The sequence below is a fragment of the Trichechus manatus genome, unplaced genomic scaffold, assembly GCF_000243295.1.
Source record: "Trichechus manatus latirostris isolate Lorelei unplaced genomic scaffold, TriManLat1.0 scaffold00091, whole genome shotgun sequence".
In the NCBI taxonomy this organism is placed as follows: domain Eukaryota; kingdom Metazoa; phylum Chordata; class Mammalia; order Sirenia; family Trichechidae; genus Trichechus; species Trichechus manatus.
The window spans coordinates 622,683-644,500 of record NW_004444027.1 but is presented as its reverse complement, the minus strand read 5'-3'; the positions used below and the strand labels follow the sequence as shown (position 1 = coordinate 644,500).

The window sequence follows — 21,818 nt, the reverse complement described above, 5'->3', positions numbered from 1 at the left end:
GCGACCCTATAGGACTGAGCAGAACTGCCCCATAAGGTTTCCAAGGAGCAAGTGGAGGATATGAATGGGCGACCTTTTAGTTAGCAGCCTGAACTATTAACCACTACACCACCAGGGCTCCAACTGCACCACCAGGACTCCTACATCCCAGGATTAATCAGTTGTGATTAATATGCCATTATATCCTGGAATCGACTTGATGGCAACTAACAACAATAACATATCCCAGTAAAATAATATCATGGAAGCAGATGCTTTTGCCTTAGGCATGGTGAACTGGAAGTCTATGGGGGAATATTCTGCTTCCTGCCCTAGCTACAATTCTCAGTCTCTGACTTTCCACCTCATCTCAGTGTTGCTCATTCTCCTTTTCCCCTTCCTAACTTAGGCAGACCCTTTAGAATCCTTGAGTTTTTCTTTTTCCTATCTGGTCAAAACCTGTTATCAAACCTCATATTCAACCTTAGGTATAAAGGACTGATATCGGCTTTAACACAACTTTTCCATGAGTATCGGCATTTTTACAGTGATAGAAGCTAAAGAGATGAAGCTCTAAATTGAGTAGTTATACATCAGCTATCCAATCAGAAAGTGTTTGAGAGGCAACTGGGACTTCTCTACTTTTCTGAAATCACACTAATAAGGGACCTGAAAAAGGACAGGTCTGGTATATATACTTAGGAAACTAATATTTAGAGGAAAAATTCCCAGTGAATTGGATGATAAGAAACCTAGATCATAGCCCTGGCTCCATTGCTTAGAAGCGCTATGGTTTTGGGGTAAATCCCTTTACCTCTCCAGATCTCCCAGCATCCTTATCTGTAAAGCAAGAACAGTAATTTCTGCACTATCTGCTTCTGCCTCACAGGACTGCTGTGGAAATACAATGATATAATGCGGACATGCTTGGAAAACTTTAACTGACCATGTATATGTCACTATTATCATCTCTATTATGTGACAGTGCCATAGGAATCACGTGAAAAAGAAATTTAAGTGTAGTGAGAAGCAGAAAGTTAAAAACCAAAGCTCATTTCTGGACATTAATGCCTCTGCATCCCTAGCAATTTCTACTTGATTTAGAAGTAATGTCCAATGTCTACAGCGTGAAGGATAGTTAAGAAGGAAGAATCCATCCTACGGAAGGGATAACCAAAGCAGACAAAGGTGATGTGACCTGCCGAAGATTAAAAAGCAGGTGGAGGATTTGACTGGACAACAATTAAATTACTTTCCAATCCCAACCATTTATGAAACATCACATATAAAATACATTTCTCAGTATGGTAATTAAAAGAAATAACTCATTTTCACGTACGACATAAAGTTAGAAGGCATTAAAACTGTTTCAACAGGTTTGAACAATGGAGCAAAAGTATTTAAAGCTTAAAGAGAACAAATTAAAGGTATATTTTAGGTTTATTAAAATGCCACAGTATAAATGGTCTTAGCTTTCAAGTATTTTTCTTTCATGTAGATACAAATTCAATATGAGGCAGCAACGTAAGATTGATAAGAAAAAAATTCTAATGCAATATTAGGATGGCCTAATAGAAATTCAATACGTACTTACCTTGCAAACAGAGATAAGAACATCGATTTCATACAGCTTCTGTGAGGATTAAATATGATACCTGTGCAAAGTATCTGGCATAGTAATCAGTCACAGAAATGTTGATTAGAGGCCACAGTGACCTTACCCTTTTCTAAAATCATAGCAGTTATTGCTTGTGCCATTCTTCTCTTCCTTGTGACATCTCTTAGGATGTTGCCTTTTATTATTTAACATCTGCCTAGTTGTATGAAATTTCACATGCATGGGTGTTGTCTGCTATTTTTAAAGTGATTTGTTATATGTATTTAGTTTACATTTTTTACGTAAAATTTACGTTTAATGAAATGCACAAATCCTATGCATCCTCTGAGTTTTGACAAATGTAACACCTGCATAACCCAAACTCAATATATAGAACATGACTATCACCTCAGAAAGTTATCTTGTGCTTCTTCCCAGTCATTCCCTGCCCCACACTCCGGAGGAAACCTCTGATTTTTTTTCACCAACGATTAGCTTTCCCTGCTAATAGTGGTGAAAAAATTTCATGTAAATTTTCATATAAATGGAAGTGATACGAAATTTCATATAAATGGAATTATACAGCATGTACCACTTGCCCAAGGCTTCTTGCACTCAGTGTACTGTTGTTGAGATTCATCTATGTTGTGTGTATCTGTAGTTGCTTCCTTTCTGTTGTGCCTGGGTATTGTTCAAGCTCTTTGAAGGCCTGGGACGGTGCTATAACTCCCTGCACCCCCACAGCACTTGTACAGCATTGTGCGCATTGTTTAAGTGTTCCATCAACATCTGATGACTCAATGAACGAATGAATATATGACTTATTTAATTAATCAATAAATCATTTAGATGCAATCAGGCTTTGCTTTTCAAATCCTGACAGTCTCTTATATGTTAAACTTACCAAACATGATATATATCCTGGTTTCAGAAGCCTGCCTCCTTTATTGTAAGAATCCAGGGATCCACCCATGTGCAATTCTGCAGCATTTGCTGCATTCCTGCAGCAGCGAGGTACTGGCGAGAAACTGAACTGCTGCCCTGGATTGGCTCCAGCGTGACTGCGACAGAGCCAAACTCGGGGCTTTGTCTCTTGCAGACGGAAATGCTTATTCTCTATGTTTGCAAACGCTAACCCTCACATGCCTTCGATTGATTTATTAAACCTCTCTAAAGGTCAGCAAAGAACTCCAGGTGCCGCCGGGGTTATTTTTGTGGCTAGTTAGTACCCAAATTGCAGAAGCAGCATGTACGTCCTTACAGTCAGGAAAGCTCAACTGGACAAACAGGGTTAGTATTGTTGGCTCTGAACGAGATGACTGCCACCTGCCTGGAACAGCTGCAAATTAGGCCCTTTAATGCCCCGGGCATACTTTCTTATCTCTGAGTCTGCTGACTGTGATTAAGGGCAAGGCACTGAGGTGCAGGCCTCTGGGGAGAGAATACATCACCTCGGCCAGTGCCGTGGAGCAAGCATTTAAGGGTATGAACCTATCACCATCATTTCTGCTTGGACAGCAGCGAGTTCCTGTCACGTCTAATACTGCACATGAGCTGAATGTAAACTTGCTTTTCATGTTTAATCTATTCAAACGGCATGCTCATTCCTGCTGCAATCTAAATTTTACATAGCCGCACAGCACATTTTATGACGCATTTCTTCAAAGTGTGATGCCATAAAATGAAGCATATTTTACACCAAAACATGGAAAGTTTTCTTTCAAACATATTTCCCAAGAGGTAGGGAGATTCATATATTATTCCTATAGTGAGCATAATATATAAAGAAATAAACTGGTTACCAGAAGCACAGAGGAAATATATTTATGGCTTCGACAAACTATACATTTCCTTTGGCTTCATTCATGTTTCTTAAAAAAAAAGAGAGAGATTTGTGGACAGCATGATAAATTCCAATAATAAGAGATCACTGAGTGACAGTATTTTTTTTCTTTTATTCTTTATAGTATTTTTCAAGCTTATTTGTTCAAAGAAAACCTATTTACAAGGGTGTAAAATGAAGGCATTTTAATCAAAAAAAGTGGAAGTCATGTATGTCGTTATTTTAAAGAGCTTAGATCTGCTAAGTCGTATTAGCTCATCAATTACTGAAAAAGTGTTTTGTAACAAAACTGATGTTTCGAGTAGTGTCTAAAAAGCTATATCACCAGTTATGTCTCAGGTCGCACGGTAGTATCCATTTTATTTTACATTTGGACATTTAAGAAACCTATAACTATTATACAGTTTATTGTCACCATTAGCTGTCCAAATAGAGCATGCTCGGTAACAGTTTCCTTAATGTATAGATCAGTTTATATTGGGTCCCAAATACATGAGAGGCTTATTATATGAACTGCCTTAAGAACTTGAATACTAGCTGAAAGGTTGGCGGTTCAAACCCAACTAGAGGCACATCAGAAGACAGGCCTGGTGCTGCTTCTGAAAGTTCACAGCCTTGAAAACCCTATGGAGCAGTTCTACCCTGCACGCATGGGATCGCCATGAGTTGGAATGGACTTAACGGCAATTAACAACAACAACAGATTCTGCGGACTGCTGCATGTAATTATCAAATTCCACAGAGTCGTATGGAAGCAGAAAATCCCACTGGCTGCAGTATAGTGTAATGAGTAGAGCACCATTCAGTCTGGAAGCAAATCTTAGGTTTGAATTAGCTGTGTACCTTGGCACATTACTTAAATTTCTCTGGGCCTTAGCTGTTTCCTCTGCAGAATAATAACCATTTCACCAGGATTTTGTAATTATTAAATAAAAGATGTCAAATGTCTGCCATGTGGTAAGTATCCTATACATGTCTAGTCTCTCTCTTTGCATCGATATGCTGATGCCAGTATCTACCTGATGGTGAGGCGAACGGAGACTTATCCCATTCTGGTTGCGGACTATGCCCACAGCTAACTGGTGGCAGGAGAACTTTACTCTGACGCTCTTTGTGGGCCTGGCCCCTTAAGAACTTGGATCTAAACCTGAGCTTTTCAAAACAAGTGCCAATACAGAAGTTCCTGTTGTGCCAAAGGGTCTTAGAATAATGAAATGAAAAGTCGCCAGGCTCCAGGTCCTATCCACCTGAAGCGTCCTGACTTTATTGGTACCAGAGAAGTAGTAAAATCATTACACTGGTTCTAAAATAGTTACACTTTATGAGCTCATGGTAATATGAATGTGTTTTATTTTTTAACTAAATTGCCTCAAACAGTCCTTCAGGGCATTACAAAGATACAAGGGATAACCAGTGCGGTAGGAGTATTAATAAGTTTCATCAACACACGTCTGTATTTGCTTTTAAAATGATTTTCATCTCCTAGGATTGTGTTTTGTTGACAGCCCTCAATCACGTTCATATTTGTGGAGAAATATGTACACAAGTGTGTGACAAGACTCAAAAGGATTTTTCTAAAAAACGACACTACTGAAAATAACACTAATGCAGAAACATTTATGGGAAGAGAAAGTAAACAGATTTTTTTTCTAAATATATTTCCTAAAGTTACTCATTTTACCTTTGCTTTTACACATATAGCAAGTGCCCCATGGACATGCAAACACTGGGATGAGGATTGAAAAAGGAGGATGACTGGACAGAGTATCAGATAAGAGTCAGACACTTAGCAGAGGAAGACTGAAGGTCGGGTAATCAAAACCCAGTTACAGGATGAGAACCTTAAGCTCAGGGAGTTTCCCTAAAGCAAGGCTGTAGCAGAGAATGAGGTGGCTGTGGCAGGAGCTACTAAAAAAGATCAGAAATTTACACTCATAAATACAGGTAATCTGCCCCTGTCCTCACTCCCTGTTCATCAAGGATAGCAAAAGAAAGGCCCCCCTGCCACCTCATTCTCACCCTTCATGACTCCTTTCTCAGATACCCAAAGGATGGCAGCAAGTGCACCACAGGTTTCTTCTCTCAGCAACATCTCGCTGCGCCTGCAGCATCAGCCACCGCCCTTGCTTCTGGGCAGATTTCCTCTGCAGTCAACGGCTTCAGCGAGGAGCCTGGGCAAAAAATGCTGATGGACTTCAGATCTCTGAGGGTGACCTGAAACTCCTAGGGAAGGGAGCTGGCACAAAGGAAATGCATTCACAAATACTTTGTGGTGTAGGCAGACTCACAAACAGTGAGTGTGAAACTGGTTGATACGGAGCAGGTTTTTGTTTTTTAAATGGAAACAATCCATTCTGCCACTTTTCTTTCACTTTTGGGTAATTGAGAGCAAACAAAAATAGGATTTATCCCAGTTCTCTCTCTCTCTCCTTAGAGAAGCCTTTCCCAGTGTTGAATCACTGATGGATGAGAAGACCAAGAATATGTAGGCTTCAAAAAGTCATGAGGTCAAGTACCCTACTATGTCTTCAAGAGCCAGATCATATTCAGGACAGCCTAATGGCTTGAGGCTTAAAATCCTAGAATGCTGGAGCTTGGTGGGGCCTCTGAAATAATTTAGTCTTAAGAGATGAAAACTACCAGTATTAATGTTTCTGAATTCGCATTGTCTGAGACAACAGAGTTTGTTTAAAACCCCCCTGAAGGTTCTCAGCTGCCATCATTCCCTCTACCTTGAAGAGGGTATGGTATCAGAATCACAGGTTTTTAGAGTTGGAAAGGATCCCTCCTGTTGGGGAGAGGAGTACAATTCCTCCGGAATCAAGTGTAATACACACTCAGTACATGCTGCAAGTACTTCACCCTCTGAGCAACAGAGGGAAAACGATTCAGGCTTCTCTACGCCAGCTCTTCAACTATTTGAAAACAGCTATCATGTTTCCCCTTCGTTCACCTCTTAAAAAAAAGTAGTAGTAAACTGTCCTTTAAATACTATGTTGTACAAATAAAACAAAAACTAAGGGCTGGCTTTGAAAATCCTAGGTCTCTTATGTAAATCTCTGCAATCCCTCCGTTAAACCGGAGGGAGTGCCTAACATAACAAGCATGAAAATGCTCTGCAAACCGCAGGGCTGTACTAATGTACATCAAGGCATGCACACTCTGTTTTAGGTATTTGGATGCTTCCTAAAGGAAATCCATGGATTTCTGAATGCACCTGTTATCTATTTATTATAGTGAATGGGGGGAAGAATCACACAGCTATTCCCTTCGCACCAGACGAGACGTCTCTGGGCTGGAGTTCTCCTCCCCGGAGACCGCCCTGGGCGCTCGGGCTGGCTGCGGCGGATTCTCTCTGAAAATCGGCAACCTTCGCGGCTTGTCTGAATCATCAGGTTGGGTGCTACACAGCGTATGAAAGGGAAAGCGGGTTTTACTGTGATGGAGGTGGCGGTGTCAAGCAGTAATTTAGCTTGGTGAAGAAGATAAAGGCAGAGTGACAGGCTAAAGTTCCCCGCTGCAAAGCGCGCTGCTGCCTCTGCAAGGCAGTCTTCTCGGTTAATTTTAAACTCATTCCCGGCGCTCATCCACCTACACGCTTCAACACGTTAAAAGCATTCCAGGCTTCAAAACCCAGGAATGTAATAAGAAAATCTAGGAACACTAACAGGTCGATTACCTGCGCTAAGACTTTAGAAACGACAGAATGAACACCTTAGTTTTGCAGTTTCACGTATGGGGGTGGGGATTTATCCACTATGTGTGGAGAAGCAGCGCATTAAAGAAAAACTAACCAGCAAAAAGGGACACGGATTAAAGAAAGTACCTGAAAAATCTACAAAGAAATTTAAAACTTAACTCCACAAATGCCGCATACATGTAACCTTAGACTGTCATCTGTATCTCAAATGCCCTGGCGGCACTGCACCATCACCAGAAACATCAAGGGGGTCCCTGGTGAAGAAGGGGCGGGTTGCGGCGAAGGGTGTCTCCGAGGTACCGGGATAGGAGAAAACTAAGTTGTCAGTTGGGGATGAGAACAGGTTACTGGGGACACTTAAGTGTTCGAGTGATACGGGGTCAAGGAGTAAGTAAGGATGGAGGAGTAGAGAAAGGAAATGAGTGAAGGAGTGCAAGGTGTTGGAGAAAATAGAGGGCCTGAGACAAGTGCAAAGGACGCGAAAGCCGCACCTCCCCAGCTGCCTGTCACTCGCCCCCGCCTTTCCTTTTGCGCAGAATCCTCCCCTTGGCTGCAGCAACGCGCTGCCTCCACTGGCCGAGAGCTTTGTGATCGATCGGAGGCTGCGTCAGAGTCAGAAAGCTCCCCGGATATAAATAGGGGTGGCAGGACGGGGCCGAGTTGCCCACAGCCATTCATCCTCCCCTCTCCTGTCTCCCCCGTCTTTCCTTCTTTCTAGGCCCTCATCTCTGCAGCCAGAGAGAGGGCCGCCGACCGCCACCATGAGTACCTTCAGCTACGACCCGTACTACTCGACCTCCTACAAGAGGCGCTACGTGGAGACGCCCCGGGTGCACATCTCCAGCGTGCGCAGCGGCTACAGCACCGCACGCTCCGCTTACTCCAGCTACTCGGCGCCTGTCTCTTCCTCGCTGTCCGTGCGCCGCAGTTACTCATCCAGCTCCAGTTCCTTGATGCCCAGCCTCGAGAACCTCGACCTGAGCCAGGTAGCCGCCATCAGCAACGACCTCAAATCGATCCGCACACAGGAGAAGGCACAGCTACAGGACCTCAACGACCGCTTCGCCAGCTTCATCGAGCGCGTGCACGAGCTGGAGCAGCAGAACAAGGTCTTGGAAGCCGAGCTGCTGGTGCTGCGCCAGAAACACTCCGAGCCGTCCCGCTTCCGGGCGCTGTACGAACAAGAGATCCGCGACCTGCGCATAGCGGCGGAAGACGCGACTAACGAGAAGCAGGCCCTCCAGGGCGAGCGCGAAGGGCTGGAGGAGACGCTGCGCAACCTGCAGGCGCGCTATGAAGAGGAGATGCTGAGCCGCGAGGACGCGGAGGGCCGGCTGATGGAAGCGCGCAAAAGCGCCGACGAGGCGGCTCTCGCCCGCGCAGAGCTCGAAAAGCGCATCGACAGCCTGATGGACGAAATCGCTTTTCTGAAGAAAGTGCACGAAGAGGAGATCGCTGAGCTGCAGGCGCAGATCCAGTACGCGCAGATCTCCGTGGAGATGGACGTCTCCACCAAGCCCGACCTCTCTGCCGCGCTCAAGGACATCCGCGCACAGTACGAGAAGCTGGCCGCCAAGAACATGCAGAATGCCGAAGAGTGGTTCAAGAGCCGCTTCACGGTCCTGACCGAGAGTGCAGCTAAGAACACCGACGCCGTGCGCGCCGCAAAGGACGAGGTGTCCGAGAGCCGCCGCCTGCTCAAGGCCAAGACCCTGGAGATCGAAGCATGCCGGGGCATGAACGAAGCGCTGGAGAAGCAGCTGCAGGAACTGGAGGACAAACAGAACGCTGACATTAGTGCTATGCAGGTACTGGCACCATCCAAAACATAGTGGGGCGGGGGCTTTTACGGAATGGGGGTTGGGGGAGAGGGTTAGGGGCTCGCCCAGAAAGTGGAGACCAGGGTACATCTGCTTGCAGCTTATTAGGGGGTAGCACTTGGCTCCTTAGAGACTATGTGGGAGGGGTGAAGCATTTGGAGGGTGGGAGTTGGGGGCGCTACTGCAGTCTGGGAAGGTTTACTGTGCAGTTGAATCTGTTCTGCATCAAAGCCACCCAGCCCTGCAAGGTGGTTGGGTGGGGGTGGGGGGAGAGATGGGAGTTGGGCGTTGCCGCTGGCTTGCTGTGACATCCCAACTCTACTGTCCTGCGTTAACTATAAGTTGCATCCCAGCACGTATTGGAAGACATAATTAATAAAAACAGGGAATAGCTCTCATTAGTTCTGAAGGATAACTATGACCAACAAGCTTCATGGCTTGTTTTACCAACCACTCCCTTTCCTTAGAAGGTAGGCAGGAATACAGTCAAAATTGTAGTAGGTAATTAGCTAATGATCACAGTAAACCATTTCTTTTTTAAGGATCTACATCTTCTGGGAAGAAGGGAAAATAATATAAATAAAAATATTTTAGGTGAAATAAATTGTTTTATCAAACACTTATAAAATTTTTATTTACCTATTATTTTATAAAGAAATGGATTCATTTTCTTGCATGTGACCTGGATAAAGAAGAGTGAATCAGTGATCAGTGAGTGAGAAAGTCTATCAGCTTAATTTCCTTGTAGGCATTTTATGATAATCATTAGAATGCATTAATTTAAAAAAAAAAAAAAAAGGAAATGTTTCATTTCACCCTTTCTGAAACTGGCTAATTTAGGCAAGGAAAGAAAGATTTAAAAAGAGCAAAGGCAGATGTTTTAGGGGAGGTTCTATTTAAGGTGTGCACTTCGATTTTAATTGAAAACTAGGCCTTTGCAGTAAGAATTTATGCTTGGATTTATTACTTTCTTTTTTGATCTGTCAACAGGACACAATCAACAAATTAGAAAATGAATTGAGAACCACAAAGAGTGAAATGGCACGATACCTGAAAGAATACCAAGATCTCCTTAATGTGAAGATGGCTTTGGATATTGAGATTGCAGCTTACAGGTCAGAATAAAAGGGGCAAAAATTGCATCTATTAAACCTTAGGAAGAAAATCTATGTAAAGTTATGTTAAACTAGAAATCTTCCAGAATAGTCCTTAACATTGAAGTAGTATCATTTTTTTTCTTTTGAGAAGGTATTCATACAAGTATCTGCAATAATGAGTCCAGTTCTTAGCTTTACATTACATTTTAAATCTAATGTGATGTAGATTTTTTCCTGGTCTCAGTCACGAAATTCCCAGTTATGTTTTGGTGACTCCCAGCCCTGCTCTAGCTTGCATTTGATGTTAGGGGTGGCATTAGGGTCAAGTGATAAGTCGTGGGCTCAGAGAAGATCATTAAAAACACTCCCTGTGTTCATGATTTTTAACCGTGTCTCCCCAGGAAACTCTTGGAAGGCGAGGAGACCCGGCTCAGTTTCACCAGTGTGGGAAGCATAACCAGTGGCTACGCCCAGAGTTCCCAGGTCTTTGGCCGATCTGCCTACGGTGGTTTACCGACCAGCTCCTACTTGATGTCCGCCCGCTCCTTCCCATCTTATTACACTAGCCATGTCCAGGAAGAGCAGATAGAGGTGGAGGAGACCATCGAGGCAGCTAAAGCCGAAGAGGCCAAGGACGAACCTCCTTCTGAAGGAGAAGCTGAAGAGGAGGAGAAGAAGGAAGAGGCTGAGGAAGAGGAGGGAGGAGAAGAGGAAGAAGGTATGATAAAAAACAAACTCCTAGAATTTCCAGTGTAAACTGCATGTGGATGTTTGTTAGGAGATAGATTAAGAAAGGACACATGGCTTATGCCAAAGAAGCTTTGTTCATATATGAATTTAGAATCTTAAATAATAAATTTATCCATGTATTCAACAAACCTCTAGTAAGCACCTTCCATGAGTGAGGTGATTTGTCAAATTGGCTGTCCTCCTAGAGATACCCATCTCTACTTAGCTTAATAGTTTTTTGAAAATTACATTTTTAAATATCATCCTCCAGCTGCCTTTTTATTCCTATTAAATTTCATTTTAAAATATATTCATTTAACACAGCATTTAGGTCTCAGGAGTAGACTTTCCAAAACCTAGAAGTAATTTCACTTTATTTAAATATATGTTCAGTGGCAATTATTCATGATAAGCATTGTGAGTTATTTGTGTGTCTGAAGAGTGGCGCTCAGAGGCTTCTGGTAAGCGTTCTGACATTTGAGTTACCGCACAAAACCTAACAGAAACATTTTCACTGGACTTACCCTGCATTTGAATTTTGTAAATTTTATTTTAAAGCTGCCAAGGAAGAATCTGAAGAAGCAAAGGAGGAAGAAGAAAAAGGAGGTGAAGGCGAAGAAAGAGAAGAAACCAAAGGAGCTGAAGAGGAAGAGAAAAAAGATGAAGGTGCTGGGGAGGAGCAAGCAACCGAGAAGAAAGATTGAGCCCTGAGCCCCCCTTTCCTTAATTATTTCAGGAATAATTCTCCCGAAGTCAGGTCAACCCCATCACCAACCAATCAGTTGAGTTCCAGATACTATATGAATTAAAAAGTCAATATATGTATAATTCTGAGATGACTTAGGTTGGACATTCAGTGTTGTGCTATGAATTTTCTCCTTATGCCGAGTATCTGTTTGCTTGCCGAGTGGCTTCCTGGCTTGCTGCCAGCCTGTGCATGGTACACGCTTCTGAGTTCAGGATCTATGGCAATGTGAATAATTCAGATGTTTACAATAAACAACAACATGAACAAATGAATTCACTAGTGTTAATGTTAAACTTCATGGAAAAAATAGTCCTTTGAACCATTGGTGGTTAGAAATTAAAGACCTTGAGTTATGTGCAATATAAATAGTAAATAAAGTTACACTGAATGACATATCATTTCTTGCTGTGGTTGTTGACTTAATTAAAATATCTTAAATAAGGCACCAATATAAGCCATATACAAGTGAACTATTGACCTCTAAATAGTTTTTTTTAAGTCCAAATTTTAATAATTACAATGCATTTTTTAGGTCATGACCATGAACTCTCTCCCTTCCAAAATTTTACTAGTGGTAAACTTGGAAAGTCTCTGGATTTTTTTTCTTTTATAAAGAGCAAATACTTCACCTCATAAGAATGTACTATATCAGGTTGGGGAATAGCTTTCTTAGAGGAAATTCTGGAATTCTGTGACAAATACACCCTTTATGGTAAGCAGGTAATTTTAACACAATCTAAGTATGTAATAATGAATGCAATATGGGTAGAATATGAATTCCACGTACATCACTCTAAATAAATTTTAAAAATTGTTTAAATATGGGCAGAAGTTGAAACCTGAGCAAATGATAGAAGGAATAATATTTTATCAATGTACACTTTTGGGAGGCAAGAGTAAGAAGATCAGAAGTTATTTGCCACTGCAAACATGTTGCCTGCCATCCTGAGCTCATGATTCAATGTGTTGTTAGCTTAATTCTGTTGCCTCAAGTATATAGCAGTTATTGCCACACTTTTTTAACCATTTAAAAGCTGCAGATACATGGTAATAAAATTATTATCAGTCACTTATGGGGGAAGATTATATACTTGTATGTCACCTTGTCATTGCTCTGCATGTATTTATTGGGAAATACTCAGATTTCAATGATAGCTCGAATTGGTTGGATATTGCATCAAATACACACCCATCTGTCATCCCTGTCCACTGTCTGGAAGCTCTTGCATTTGATGTGGAATGCAGATGAAATTATTGACTGCTGTTCTGCTTCTGTTCTTAAACAATTGCTTTTTCAGCTAATTTCTTTCAATATTTGTTCTTTAGGCAGCCTTTAAAGGTCGTGAATGTAATCTGGAAACAAAACGGTCTCCATTTAAAGTTACCTGATTCCTTCATGCTACCTATTTCTAGTTAAATATACATTACCAGGCAGACAAGTACAATGTTTCTTTATCTGTTATGATGATACGGAATTGAAATGTGAAGGCTCTCAGTTCATAGACTTCTGTAAAGACCAGATGTCCCCTCAGAAACCAAACTTTTCACATCTGTGTTCTTTAGACATAAGATTGATGCACGTGATAAATCTCAGACATGCAAATTAAGTGTAAAAAGCAATTTTAGCTGAATGGAAACAGCTGGTTAGTTTGAGAATTACTTGATTGAAGTAAGAACATTGTATCATACTCCACCCTGTGTGCCGTAATAAAACACTGAAAAGCCAAAATTAAGTGGATTTGAAATCCTTAAAAAAAAAAAAAAAAAAAAACTCCCCCCAATTTGGTACTTTAGTCAGTACCCTTCTTCCCTCTAGCACTCCCCTCCTTCTACCTCCAGCCCCCATCAGGCCTATCTCCCAAGCCCCTGTCAAAACTCCAGTTCTAGTCCTCTTTTAGTATTCCCTCTCCCAGTGAATGGCACCATTTTCCAGTCATCCAATTCTGTAACCAGACACCTCAGTATCACCCATTTCCTTGCCTCAACTCCTCTAATCTATCAGCAGGTCCTATTGATATTACTGCCTGTTGTTGTTAGGTGCCATCAAGTCGGTTCCAACTCATAGCGACCCTATGTACCACAGAACGAGACACTGCCCGGTCTTGCGCCATCCTCACAATCATTATTATGCTTGAGCCCATTGTTGCAACCACTTTGTCAATCCAACTCCTTGAGGCTCTTCTTCTTTTTGGATGACCCTCTACTTTACCAAGTGTGATATCCTTCTCCAGGGACTGGTCCCTCCCGATAATATGTCCAAAGTACGTGAGATATAGTCTCGCCATCTTTGCTTCTAAGGAACATTCCAGTTGTACTTCTACCAAGACAGATTTGTCTATTCTTTTGGCAGTCCATGGTATATTCAATATTCTTTGCCAACACCACAATTCAAAGGCATCAATTCTTTTTCAGTCTTCCTTATTCATTGTCCAGCTCTCGCATGTTTATGAGGCAACTGAAAACACCACGGCTTGAGTCAGGCGCATCTTACTTCTCAAGGTGACGTCTTTGCTTCTCAACACTTTAAGGAGTTTTTGCAGCAGATTTGCCCAGTGCAATGAGTCTTTTGATTTCCTGACTGCTGCTTCCATGTGTGTTGATTGTGGATGCAAGTAAAACTAAATCCTTGACAACTTCAATTTTTTCTCCGTTTATCATGATCATGCTTATTGGTCCAGTTGTGAGGATTTTTGTTTTCTTTATGTTGAGATGTAATCCATACTGAAGGCTGTGGTCTTTGATCTTCATCAGTAAGTGCTTCAAGTCTTCTTCACTTTCAGCAAGCAAGATTGTGTCATCTGCATATCGAAAGTTGTTAAGGAGTCTTCCTCCAATCCTGATGCTCCATTCTTCTTCATATAGTTCAGCTTCTGGAATTATTTGCTCAGCATACAGACTGCATAGGTATGATGAAAGGATACAAACATGACATACATCTTTTCTGACTTTAAACCACGCAGTATTCCCTTGTTCTGTTCAAACGACTGCCTTTTGATCTATGTACAGGTTCTTCATGAGCACAATTAAGTGTTCTAGAATTCCCATTCTTGGCAAGGTTATCTGTAATTTGTTATGATCCACACAGTCGGATGCCTTTGTGTAGTGAATAAAACACAGGTAAAGATCTTTCTGGTATTCTCTGCTTTCAGCCAGGATCCATCTGACATCAGCAATGATATCCCTCATTCTATGTCTTGCGAATCCAGCTTGACTTTTTGGCAGTTCCCTGTTGATGTACTGCTGCAGCCGCTTTTGAATAATCTTCAGCAAAATTTTACTTGCTGTGATATTAATGATATTATTTAATAATATCTGCATTTGGTTGGATCATCTTACTTGGGAATAGGCATAAATATGGATCTCTTCCAGTCAGCTGGCCAGGTAGCTGTCTTCCAAATTTCTTGGCACAGGCGAGTGAGCACTTCCAGCACTGCATCTGTTGGTTGAAACATCTCAGTTGGTATTCCATCAATTCCTGGGGCCTTGTTCTTCGCCAATGCCTTCAGTGCAGATTGTACTTCCTCCTTGAGTACCATCGGTTCCTGATCATATGCTACATCCTGAAATGGCTGAACATCAACCAATTCTTTTTGGTACAGTGACTCTTTGTATTCCTTCCATCTTCTTTTGATGCTTCTTGTGGTGTTTAATATTTTCCCTGTAGAATCCTTCAATATTGCAGCTCGAAGCTTGAATTTTTTCTTCAGTTCTTTCAGCTTGAGAAATGCTGAGCATGTTCTTCCCTTTTGGTTTTCTATCTCCAGTTCTTTGCACATGTCATTATAATACTTTGTTTTTTGGAGCTGCCCTTTGAAATCTTCTGTTCATTTATTTTACTTCATCATCTCTCCCTTTTGCTTTAGCTACTGGATGTTCAAGAGCAAGTATCAGAGACTCTTCTGACATTCGTTTTGGTCTTTTCTTTCTTTCTTTTTAATGACCTCTTGCTTTCTTCATGTATGATGTCCTTGGTGTCATTTCACAACTCATCTGGTCTTCGGTCATTAGTGTTCGACACATCAAATCTATTCTTGTGATGGTCTCTAAATTCAGGTGGGATATACTCAAGGTCATACTTTGGTTGTCATGGACTTGTTCTGATTTTCTTCAGTTTCAACTTGAACTTGCATATGAGCAATTGATAGCCTGTTCCGCAGTTGGCCCCTGGCCTTGTTCTGACTGATGATATTGAGCTTTTCCATCGTCTCTTTCCACAGACAGAGTTGATTTGATTCCTGTGTATTCCATATGGCTAGGTCCACTTGTACAGTTGCCATTTATGTTGTTGAAAAAAGGTATTTGCAGTGAAAAAGTTGTTGGTTTTGCAGAATTCTATCTTGTCATCTCTGGCATCATTTCTGTCACCTTGGCCATAGTTTCCAACCACCAGTCCTTCTTCTTTGTTTCCAGTTTTCACATTCCAATCACCAGTAATTATCAATGCATCTTGATTGCATGTTTGATCAATTCCAGACTGCAGAAGTTGGTAAAAATCTTTAATTTCTTCATCTTTGGCCTTAGTGGTTGGTACGCAAATTTGAATAATAGTCATATTAACTGGTATTCCTTGTAGGATATGAATATTATCCTGTCACTGACAGCGTTGTACTTCAGGATAGATCTTGAAATGTTCTTTTTGATGATGAATGCAACGCTATTCCTTTTTAATTTGTCATTCCTGGCATAGCAGACCGCATGATTGTCTGATTCAAAATGGCCAATACTAGTCCATTTCCTGCCTACATGTCTTTAATTCATCCACATCTCTCCATTCACACTGCCATCACCCTAAGGAAGTTCCCAAGTCTACTCTTATCTTCCTTCAATCGGCACTTTGCAGGAGGTTAATACTTTTGAAAAGCAAATTTGATCATGCCTTCCCCTTGATTACAACCTTCCAAAAGTTTCCCATTTCTTTTAGCATAAAAATTTTAAAAAATCTTTAATATGATCTTCAAGACCTGAATGGACCTGGTCTCTATCTACTTCTCCCACCTCACCTTACACGTACCCTCCCCCCACCTCACTTCTGTGCTATAGTCACCATGGCCTTGTACTCTTCCACCTACTACAGGGTCTTTGCTGATCCCTCTGTCTGGAATACTTGTTAGCCTGCTCCTTCCCTCAACCTTGTCCAGTCAATTCCTACTCACTCTTCAGATTTATCTTGATCGTCATTCCCTTAGGGAAGCCTTCCCTGACCAACTCTGATGCATCAAATTCCTCTAGTAAACATGCTCATAAGACCATGTAGACTTTGTAAACTTTTTTACACTTGTAATTGCCATTTATTTGCATGATTATTTGATAAATATCTGCCTCCTCCACTACAGTGTGAGCTTCAGAAACACAAGAATCAGACTTTTGTTGCTCATCATTTTACTCCCAGCTTCTAGCATAGTTCCTACCATCATCGAAGCACAAGAAATATTTGTTGAATTAGTAACTTCTTAATAGATTCAAATACCCTCAGGATGACAAAGAATGTTCAAAAAACAGTCCCAGTCTAGTCAACACCTTGTTGTGGAAAGAGCAGAGAACCAAGAATCAAGTGTCCATCCTGGATTCTAGTGCAATTCTGTTTTGGAGCTTTGGTTAAATATCCCCATAGGCCTCATTCTGCTTCTCTAGCTAAGTGTTCAGCAATTGATGGCTCAGATCTTTTCTAGTATCATGATTCAAAATTTCAGGAAAAACTCTCACTGCTTTATTTTAGAATGGTCCACGCTAAAATCTTATATCATCTAAAGGAAATTACTAAACTGAATATAAAATTTTATTCCTAGCTTTAAATTAGTAAGCAATTAAGCTGGTCACTTCGTTTTTCCACAAGGAGATTCTAGTGCTACTTCAGTAGTTGCTAGGTTCCATGCACTGTTCTATATGCTTTATATATATATTAAATTATTCCTTACTTACAACAATATTACGAGGTATGTATGATTATCATCCATATTCTACAGGTGAGGAATTAAGGTTAAGTAGCTTGCCCAAGTTATGCAACTAGGATTGTTGCAGCGTGAGGATTCAAACCTCATAGTCCAGCTCTAAAGCCCATACTGTTACCTAGTACACTGCACTGCTTCTCCTTTGCCACCCAGCTTTTGAAGCATACTCATGGAATCAGAGAATGTTTTCCGAGGCACGTCCTGTGATAATGGCCTGAAAGATGCTGTGAGTCTTACGTGGGAGTTTTAACACGACAATCATAGCTCTCACAATTCAGCTTTTGTAACAGTCAAAGTGCACATATGTAGTCACAATGCTACACTGTAATTACTTAAGATCTCCACTCCCAACCAGAAGATCTGAGTTGGAATTCACCAGCAGCTCCTCGGAAACCCTATGGGGCAGTTCTACCCTGTCCTATAGGGTCGCTATGAGTCAGAATCCACTCGATGGCAATGGGTTTATCTTTGGAGCCTTGGTGGCACAGTAGTTAAGAGCTCTGGCTGCTAACTAGAAGGTCGGCAGTTTGAAGCCACTAGCTACTCCTTGGAAACCCTATGGGGACAGTTCTACTCCGTCCTATTGGGTGCTATGAGTCGAAATTGATTTTTTGGTTTATGGTGCTCGAACTTTAATTTCTTTCATTATTTATGTCCATTTCTTAATTCCTCTGCTTAATTTTAAGCTGCTGGAAGGCAGGAACAGAGATGTGTTTAAAGTTCATCTTCAAGGGATTATCAACTTCCAGGATGTGAATTCTCATGGTCTGTACATAGTGTTATCCTTCTACCTAGTCACAATTTTCTACTTTTATTTACATTTTACTGGTTCTCAATTATTTCTTCTTCTGGTTTTCCTCCTTCTGCTCTTCCTCCTTTTGTTCTTCTTCCTCCTCCTTCTCCATATCCTTTTTTTTTTTTTTTCTTGAATGTCTTTTTGTTATAAGCTATTTCAAATCATTTTGGGAGGGGATAGAGGTTGGCTAAATAAATAAATACCTTTGTTTCCTTCCACAACACTCCACAAAAGTGCCTTGCATTTAGTGGGCATTTTAGTAAATTTTCTGGAATGATAAAGATTTAATGTTTGTGAGAACTTTCCTAAACATCACAGGATGAAGAATTTTATCTTTCTCCCTTGGGAACAGAGAGTGAGATGTCAGAACTGGTCCAGCCATGATTCATATTTGAAAAGAGCTCCCAGTGGATGTGTACAATTCAGGATTTTTTTTTCTCATAGGAAATAGTTCAGCAAAAAGGAGGGCAGTGAATTACATACGCTATACATCAGGGACCATTTTTGAGGTAACTTTTTACGGACAGACGCATTGTAACAGAAAGTTGTATATCTTTTTTTGATAACTATATTCCATCAAACTAACATTCTGTGTTTATTAGTTATCTGTTACTGCATAACAAATCACTTCAAAGCTTAGTGGTCTAAAATAACAACACTCATTATTTCTCAGTTTCTGTGGATTAGGGATTTGGGAGGAGCTCAGCTGGAGGAGCTCAGCTGGGATATTCTGGCTCAGGGTCTTTCTTGGGTTTGCAGTCTGATATTGGCTGAGGCTATAGTCATCTGAAGGCTTGACTAGGACTGTAGAATCCTCATCAAAGTAGCTCATTCACTTTGCTGGCAAGTTGGTTCCTCTCCATGTGTACTTTCAATGGAGCTCATTGAGTGTCCTTACAACAAGGCAGCTGGCCTGTCCCAGAGAAAGCCATCCAAGAAACGAAGGCAGAAGTTGCATGCCTTTTATGACCTACCTTCAAAAATCAAACACCACAGTTACTACCATACTCTATTTATCGCTAGCCTGTTTAATTCAGTGTGGGAGGGAACTACACAAGGAAATAAATACCGAGAGATGAAGACCACTGGGGGCTACCACAAGACAGCTGGGCTTGTGGCTATTTCCTTTATGAACAACAATCATCAACTTCAGAGATTCTGAAACAATTCTCATTTCGTATACTCTTCCCCACTGTTCCCATCAGTATAGTCATTCTTATTGAATTATGTATTCTAATTTAAAGTTAAAGTATGCTCTAGAAAATTACACAGCTTGACGATGAGTATCTTCATTCAATGGATATCTTCTTCATATTTTTTCTTCTGTTGAAGTATTTCTTTAGTAATACCCCTAGTTCCATTAAGGGTTGAAAAGATATTATATGCATTTTAATAACTCTTGTTATGAATCCCTTATTTCTCTTCTGTAGAGGTTGATAACTATACTTCAAGGATTTAGCTTTCCTGCATTGATTCATTTGAAATAAAAACATGTATTACTATAGTTATTTTGGATAAACATGATGGCAAGTAATATATGATGTAAAGTAAGTTTTGACAGTTAGAAAAATTAAAGTATTTATTGTTTTGCTGGGTTGTCAACCCCATCCCAGTTGACACCTTAGTTTTTTTTTTTTAAATATCTTAGGTTCTGATAATGGATGCATGTGATTTTAAATGGAACACTTCTACTAAACAAAACAGTTACATTGACTACAAATAGTCTTAATAAGAAGTGGCTTTTCAAAAAAAAATGAGAGGCTGTAGGCTCAAGTTTCAGCTGCTGAAGACACCTTCATTTGTGCAGCCACAAATCCCTTTGCTTTTAGCTAAAGGCGAATTAATCCATAACCTCCCCACATCCTTATAATTTCATATGAAGTATAGGCCATTTCCTGATATGATCATTAAAAAGTCCTAGCAAGATGCCTTGCAACTAATGTTCCCTTTTCACTTTATATCTAGCCCAACAGTTAAGACAGAAACCCTAAGTTAAAAAGTCTGTCTGGATATGTTTTACTTAATCATCTCTGGTTTGAGAGGAATTCTGCTCATTCTGACTTGTTAGCTTGTTTCTAATAACATCAACCAGAGAATTTCACTATTTTTCTATAGAGGTTAACACACACACACACACACACACCCCTATGAGAGAGAACACCGGGATCCCTCTTTCTCTTCTTCCCCCACTGGGAACACACACGCAGGAGAGTGTGTGAGAGAGAATTTCACATGTAAGTCACAATTGATTTACACAGGTTAAGGCAGAAAAATTGGTGTCAGACATGTGAAATCAAGGGCGATTTTGAGATAAGCATAAAATGCAGCCACCTACCCCCAACACAGAGATGCTGTGTTTGCTAGTTGGCCCCCAGGGTTGACTGGGTTCTGAGGTCCAGTGGGCCCTGGAAAATGCCACCCTTAATGGGAGAGTGGTTTCCCCATGAACGTGCCTTTGGAAGTGACTGAGAGAGTGTGAACCAAGTCCCCAAAGAGACTTGATAGGAGCAGCAGGAAAAGGTAAAGAAGCCAGACTCAGCTTGTTCTCTATTTCCCCTCTGTGCACTTGGCACTGGTCTCTAATCTCCCACTCTCACCTGGGAAGTGGAAATTAGAAACAGGGAAGTGGGACTTCGGAAGGTGCTTTCATCACAGAGAACTCAGCCGGACTCTCCAGACATCAGGGAGTGAAAGCTCATTGCAGCTTCTAAAGCTGGGTCAGTTTTCCTGGGGTGGCACACAGCTCTTTAAAAAATGGCCCCTTCCCTGGCAAAACAATCAACTTGGACATTTTTTGGGGGGAGGGGAGCGTATTTTTAGACCTGTTATCCTATTATGAGAAGGGGGTGATGGGGATCAGAGAGGTAACTTGCTATACAGGTCACAGAAGCCCGGGAGCCTTTGCAGCCCCGGCAGACTTGTGAAATACCACTTTGTTCAAGCTCAGGGATAATTTAAGCAAAATGACAGAAAAGTACATCTTCTCACTTACAGGAATTGGCAGTATATTTCCTGAGGAGATCAAGACCTATTTGTGAAGTAAGTAATCTTTCTCATTTTCCCAGGGCTTACCCCTGGAAGCAGGATGCCGCCTCTGCTTACTCTCCTCTTCCCAGCGGTGTCGTGGAAAGGGAAGGAGCTGACAGGACTTGCATCCCCTCCTTTCTTCCTTCCCAGGGACTCCTGACAGCCCATGCTATATTCCCCTGTGAGGTGCTGGGATGGCTTCCAGACCCGACTGGGAACATTTGACGGTGTTTTGGGATTCATTGGAAATATGCGCAATTCTATTTTTTAAATAATTAAAACAACAAAATCCCCTACCTGTGAGAATTCAACGAACTGGGACAAAAGGCTTTGAAAAATCAAACAGCTCTAGAAAGGCCAGATGTCACTTTTTTTTACTGCAGCGATTCCCACTGTCATCCGAAGCCACTCCCTGGGTTTCTGCACAATCATTCTGCCTCGGCGCCACGTCATCTCTTCCATCACCGCTGGTCTCAGTTTTCTTTCTATCGCAACCGGAGAGAGAAAAAAGGTGTGTGGGGTGGGGGGTACTAC

At 41.4% G+C, this 21,818-nt stretch overlaps 1 protein-coding gene across 1 annotated transcript; it reads left to right on the top strand.

Annotated features, from left to right (window-relative positions):
• Window positions 1-7,787: 7,787 nt before the first annotated feature.
• NEFL (neurofilament light chain) lies at window positions 7,788-11,904 on the top strand. The gene is made up of 4 exons (XM_004382161.1): window positions 7,788-8,927; window positions 9,930-10,054; window positions 10,438-10,754; window positions 11,324-11,904. Exons 1-4 carry the CDS (start codon window positions 7,881-7,883, stop codon window positions 11,467-11,469), a joined length of 1,635 nt encoding a protein of 544 aa, XP_004382218.1. The 5' UTR covers window positions 7,788-7,880; the 3' UTR covers window positions 11,470-11,904.
• The last annotated feature ends 9,914 nt before the right edge of the window (window positions 11,905-21,818 follow it).